Source organism: Gavialis gangeticus, unplaced genomic scaffold (genome assembly GCF_001723915.1).
Source record: "Gavialis gangeticus isolate Ggan-Ray unplaced genomic scaffold, GavGan_comp1, whole genome shotgun sequence".
In the NCBI taxonomy this organism is placed as follows: domain Eukaryota; kingdom Metazoa; phylum Chordata; order Crocodylia; family Gavialidae; genus Gavialis; species Gavialis gangeticus.
In genome coordinates this window covers 88,041,772-88,048,463 of record NW_017729022.1, presented here as the reverse complement: position 1 = coordinate 88,048,463, position 6,692 = coordinate 88,041,772, and the positions used below count along the sequence as shown (strand labels likewise).

General features: G+C 42.5%; 1 protein-coding gene across 1 annotated transcript in view; it reads left to right on the top strand.

Annotated features, from left to right (window-relative positions):
- Positions 1–3,737, top strand: part of RERG (RAS like estrogen regulated growth inhibitor) — a 220,397-nt gene extending 216,660 nt beyond the window's left edge. The window contains exon 5 of the mRNA XM_019515583.1: positions 1,559–3,737. Within this exon, the coding sequence (XP_019371128.1) occupies positions 1,559–1,966 (408 nt within the window). The 3' untranslated portion in view covers positions 1,967–3,737. The remainder of the gene's footprint in view (positions 1–1,558) is intronic.
- The last annotated feature ends 2,955 nt before the right edge of the window (positions 3,738–6,692 follow it).

The window sequence follows — 6,692 nt, the reverse complement described above, 5'->3', positions numbered from 1 at the left end:
TCTCTCTCTCACTCGCTGTCTCTCTCTCTGCCACACCCCCCCCATGCTGCCACCTCCAAGCCATCAAACACGCAAACCTTGCTGCCACCTCAATCTACCCCTTACCCATCACCTCCCCCTCCCCACAAGTGGTTCCTGGGACCAGGAGCCCGCCCAGGTCGGGGCCACATGTCCCAGCAAGCATGGGGCTGGGCTGCTATGCAGAAGATGCTGGTGTGGTTAGGGCTCCTGCTGACTGGTCCTGTCCCATCTGGTGGCTGGGCATGCAGGGACCGCACTCCACCTCTGGGGCTGGTGAGCCTAGTGGCGCCCTGGGTTGGGAAGGGTGGCATGCAGGGTGGCTGTGCCACTCCTCCCCTCTCCATATCCCACGCCCCCTGCCACTGCCTCCAGTACTAGCCCCAGTGGAGCCACTGCAGCCACAGAATGTGGTGCAGCAGTACAGTGAACTGTGGGGCAGCAGCCGCCAGCACAAAGGCTAGGCAGCAGTCACCTAACGCCTGGGCTCTGGTCCCTGCCGTGGCTGGGCAGCACTCCCAGCCCCAACCTAAGCTCCCAACCCTGCCCTGAGGGCACCCAGCCTGGCAGACAGGGGTGCAGCGTGCACTCCCTCCTGCACTGTGCCACCACTGTCCCAGCTGGGCAGCGCCTCCAGCCCCAACATGAGCCTAGTCAGAACATGTCATGGTGGGACAAGCCTGCTCTCATCTTAGTCCTGGCCCATGACATGGGACAGAGTGATCACTGCCTACACACCCCTTCCCTGTCCCCTGCCCACCCTGCTGGCTCTACACACAGGCCCCAGATTCTCTCGGCAATGTGACCCTCACCCATCCCACTGGGGCCTCAACCCCAAAAAGCCCTCCTTGCTCCAAAGGCCACAGGAGGGAAAGTGAGTCTGACCCAGCCCTGGCTGACTCATTCTTAGGCCTCACCCCCGCCCCCTCCAGACAGGGTTTAGGGTTTCCCACCCTTTTGCAAGTGGCTCTTGCAGGATGGAAGTCTGCCAGCTTGCAGAGAGCTACTTGCAAAAGGGGAAACCCACATTTTTCTCGTTCAAAAGGGGAAAATCCACATTTTTCCATGGGAAATGGAAGACTTGGATCCCTGATGATCATACACTATGGTCAGCATCACATGGCCGCACCACAGTTAAGTTGTACCAGCCATCACATAAATATGAGCTAGCAAGCTACATCTGCTCAAAGACAGAGTGGATTCTGCCTACCCATGGTCATCTTTAAGTCATTGCCAGGCTACGGTAGGTTTACACTATCTACTAGTGAACAATTCCACTCACTAGTGAACAGTTCTTAAAACCTGACTTTACACTGCCTTTTGCAGTCTTCTGCATTTCTGGAAGAGTGGGCATACATGCCATGAAATCACAAGAGCTGTGATTTATATCCATTGTGCAAGGTATATGCAGCTTGTACAGCCATTGAGAACTAGACTTGTAGGAAGTACATTCTCCTGAGGGAATTGTATTTGTTTCTCAAGCTGCATTCAGTTGGTATATGTACTTTAACCTAAAACTCTTGTCCTTCTTTTTGAACAGGAGGATGCTATTCAGAAAGAAGGACATGTACGATGGGGTGAAGGTTTTGTACTGGTCTATGACATCACTGACAGGGGCAGCTTTGAGGAAGTGCTACCACTGAAAAACTTGCTGGATGAAGTTAAAAAGCCCAAAAACGTTACTCTCATCCTAGTGGGAAACAAAGCTGACCTGGATCATTCCAGGCAGGTCAGCACAGAGGAGGGTGAAAAGCTGGCCACAGAACTAGCATGCGCTTTTTATGAGTGCTCTGCTTGCACTGGTGAAGGCAACATCATGGAAGCCTTCTACGAGCTCTGCCGTGAGGTGCGGCGTCGGAAGATGGTTCAGGGCAAGACTCGGAGACGGAGCTCCACCACCCATGTCAAGCAGGCCATTAACAAGATGCTGACCAAAATCAGCAGCTAAGGGAGTGGTGTTAAAGTAGCAAAATGTTACAGAGCAGTTTGGTTTGGAGTTGGGAGGAGGCAGCCAGATCACATGATTGATGCTTTATTTTTTAATGGGGAAGCAAAGAGAAAACAACGCACAATTCCCTTTTTGAGTAACATAAGCCTAGATTTTTTCCAGCTTTAAATGATTTTAGAGTGTTTGTATCCACTCTACATTATTTCTGTCCAACATTGAAGAGATATTCTAAAGGACTGGATGACTCAGGGGATGGGTAATGAGACAACACCTTATGCTTCTAGGTTGCTGACTCCAGTAGAACCCAGATTGTATGAAACAGAGTCATTATCATTCAAGAGCTTTTCAGTAGTCTATGGAAAATAAGCCTCCATCTAGCCATGGTCATCACAATTTGGATTTCTCAACAGAGACCAAGGACCCAAATGCACTTGCAGATTGCGGCATTGTACTCCCTATAGATGGAGAAAATCAGTCTCCAAAATTGCTAACGGGACACCCTTTACCAGCGCTAAGTTGACACAGTTTTTGTTGTAACAAACCCATTTTTTTCCGGCTCCGATACTAGTGCCTACACTCTTATGTATGTAATTAATATAGTAAATGTGTCACATGCCAGATGAAGATTCAGTCAGTGATGGATGGATTTCAGTGAGTCTGAAATTCATCTGCTTTTCTAGGTGTCTTAGAACTGGAGAATTGGGCTGGAAATAGTACATAAACAACATTTCCAATGACATTTCAGTATTTCCACCCCCAAGAACAGAAATGAGTGTGCAGGGGCCGGACAGGGGTGGAAATCAAACTCTAAGATAGACAAAACGTCAATCAATCAATCAATCAGTTCAGTAGTAGTTTAAATTAAGTTTTCACTTTGCCCTCATTTCATTAAAAATGGATCGTCTTTTTCTAGCTAACACTAAATATGGGCCTCAAAGTTTGGGAAGGGTAAAGATTTCAAATCTAAACTTGTATGCACCTAAAGTAAACTGCCCTTTCCATTACAAAAGCTTCCTAAGCATTCAAATGTTTAAAAATCAGTTGGACTTTTTCTTGCTTGAGCCTATGTCTTGTTTAAACCAGCACATGCTTTTGCGATGTTTTTGTGGGACAATAATTTGCATATGCATTTAATTCAATATTTGTGATTGGGGTAGAACATTCCCTTTTCTTTTTCCCCTCTCTACCTGTCATTTGAGCAAACTGTCAGATTTACCTATAGCTTACTAACTTAGTGGCTGTATTTCTGAGGCCTTCCTCCAAGAAAAGGTATACAGGTGCACAGGTTAGGGAGTACTGTAAGTGTTTTCAGATTATCGTCCTTTCTTAGGATTTGTTTCATACTCTTTGTGCAGCTAAGAATGGTGTCAAGACTGGCATCATGCTGAGCAGCTTCAAATGGAAATATAAGAAACTCTTCTTTGATGACCAGTACACTTCTATGCAACATTCAGTTTTATTCTCCACTGCTTTGCACTTGTCAGTTATTTATGCCTGTACAAAACCAGTGCAAGATGGGTATAAAACACTACTACAGTTGCAGGCAGGTAGGGATATTTGATTTGTCTGCACTTTAGAGAGGTATGAATAGGCATATAAAGTTCAATGTTGTGTATATCTGGCCCACCATACTCACGTGAGTGGGGATGCAGGAGTCCTTAAACTGTTTGTAAACCACAACCATTAAGGGAACTCTGTTAAAATTTTCTTTTCTTTGTGTCACTAGCTAAGTACAGTCAGTCAAAAAGCCCAAGGCTGAATCAATTCAATCTTCGCAGGTTAGTCTAACCTGTGCAGATTGAACCAATAAGCAAGTGAACAGACATTCTCTCTTGATTCCAGAAATGCAGCCACATGCCTGCAGTGGCTCAGGCCAAAAGGAGGCGGGTGTTAGAGTATGCCTCCCTGTTCAGCTGGAGCAGACAGCTTGGGCCAAAGCTTGCCCACCCACTCTGTAAGGGGAGTTTGTAGGGAGGTGCAAAGCATCCTGGGATGCTGGGGGACTGTAAGTTAACTTGAATCTGCAGGGGATCTGGGACAGAAGTTTAATAAATCAGTGTAACCTAACTCAGTTAAGTCTGATACTACATCTATCCAGGTTTATCTTAAACTGGTTTTGGCCATTTTGAAAGCAGTTTACGTGCACTGAACTTCTGTTGTGTTACAGATTTGAACCGGCTTCTGATCACTTACACCATTTTGTGTGTAACTTCTGTCCCTAGCTGTTAAGTTTCTGAGATGAGAGACATTGAAGGAATTCACATTCAAATGTCTTTTAAAGCCACTTATGCTAATTGCTTATTTTCTAAACTTGATCCAGTTCAGAGAGTGAAATTAGGCTGTATAAGCTGGAATTAGTTTTTATTCTCTGATTCTCTACTCTGGCACATGTAACTGTATTAAAGTTGCAAGTGTTGCAGTAAAATCATTAAAGTGTAATATAAGTTAGAAGTCACAGGCAACGCATCATCTTGTCCTTCAACAGATCTGCCCCCAAATTGTAGCAGTCAGATCACTCCACCAATCTTCCCCACCTCCAGCAAAAATCAGGTTTTGCCCTTTTCGCTCCTGTTAATACTGCAGGTATAGGAAAATGAGTGGATTCTAGACTGGTTTAGGCATCAGCAGCTGTTTGCTGGCACACTGATCTTGAAAATGCATACGATTAACTTAACATGCTCAAGTGAGTGTTTGCAAGTTCCAGACCTAAGTTCATCCAATTATCTTTAGTATTCATGATGTTGCAGCAACCACAAAAATATACCTTGCCTTCAGATTCTAGGATAACAGTGAACAGTGAACAGTTAGGGAAAAATAACCATTTTCCCTTGTGCACTGAGGAGGTTTGATTTAAAGTTCAATAAAATAATAATAAGGAATGCTATAGCGCTTTCTCTATAGACTCACTTTACAAATCAGAACAGCACTAAAAAAAAGTTAGTATTGACTTTGCAAAAAAATTATGTCAATACTTATTTATTAGAAGATGTTGAGACTAAAGAAAAGCTATGCTAACAAAAGTGTCCATTTAGAAATGTAGCTTTCCTTGTACTTTACCTTCAGGAAGTCGCATCCTTCTGACAACACAGTATGTTAGGCAAACACATCTTAATTGTTGCATAGAGGCCTTCTACAAAAGTATAACTTTTATTTGCAAAGATTACATTCAGAAAAAACTGTAGATGACATGGCCAAAAGGAGGAAGACAATTTTGTGATATTGGTTTTTCTTACTACTTTTTTTTTTTTAATTAAAAGCTCGTTTGGGGAGTGACTTGTTTGTATTTTTCTTCCCTGTTTAAGGGACAGAATGTCATACCAATTATAAAGCAGCATATTATATAGTATCTATAATATACTATATAGTATAGTATAATTCAGCTAAGTTTACTGCTTCTCAAGTTGTTTCAATATATATTTTGCTTGTGCTACAAAACGTTTTCTATTTCTATAATATGTCAGACAGGCAGAAAATGCTAGTGTTGAAAGGCCTGAAAAGAATTGCCTCAGGCCTCTCAGGAAAACAGGGACAGATTAACACTTTAATATGTATTTTTATTGATATTTTTAAATGCATCATTTTTCCTCTTTGATCAATTTAACTGTTCGAATTTTAGCATATCTTGCACCCGAGCACCTAGGCATTAAGAGATCTAATAGCATTTAAAATTAAATTGGTGGCTTGCATCAGCCAATTCATAGCTGATCAAAAGTATTAGCATCATTTCAGCAACCTGCATGGAATGGATTGGTAAAGTTGTATGTGAATCTTATCCAGATATATAAAAGATAGATTGGCCAGACTATGAAGTCTGGGAGTGAAATCTTAGTCCAACAAGTCAATTGTAACTTTGCCAGTGACTTCATTGGAGCTAGTATTTCACAACACATGATTGTCCCCAAATTTCTGTCCTCTAGCTATCAGTCTTAGGACATTGTTTGTTAGCGCTACAGTCTGTAATGATTGAAGTGGGAAATAGAGTTAAATACTGTGTCTTACAACTGTAGTCTGTTTTCCTTGCAAACGAAGTAAATTCATACTATAAAGAAGAAATGGGAAAACTACTATTGTTTTCTTGGAAACCATTGTTTCCAAGAGATCCCAGAACACAGCAAGGAGATTTAATATGGTCAGACACATAGGACAGGTCCTAGGCTATAGTTGACATACATCTGTGGAGTTGAAGGGCAAGATGGGTGTGCATGTGATGGAAAGAGGATCTAAACCTACTTAGTCTTTTCCTTAAACCTCAGGCCAACTAGATGGCTTTAAGATACACTGAGCTTCCCAAGGGTGGCATGGAACTTCCATAGTCATCTGAGAACTTGGTCAAAACAGCCTCTGAATATTGCCACTGAAGCAGTGTGAAGCAGCCATTTAGAGTGAAGGATCAGGTCTTTAAGCGCTAATCCCTCCCCCTGCATCAGCAATTATTCAAAAAATATTACCTGCAAAATAAAAAGCCACAACCTTCAGCTTTGTAGGGGAAAAGATCCTAAAGGTGACATATATGTAGGGTTTTCTATTTATATATCTTTAAAAAAGAAAAGAAAAAAAAGCATTTGTGAAGATATAGAGGCTTTAATTCAACAAATATTGCTTGGCAGCTTTGTGTAGCTGACTTCATTTTCTTTGAAAAAGGAAATCTGTAATAAAAACAATGTCATTTTAGAAACTCTGATGTTATGTGCTTTATTTCTATTATGAATGCCAGGCAATAATTGCA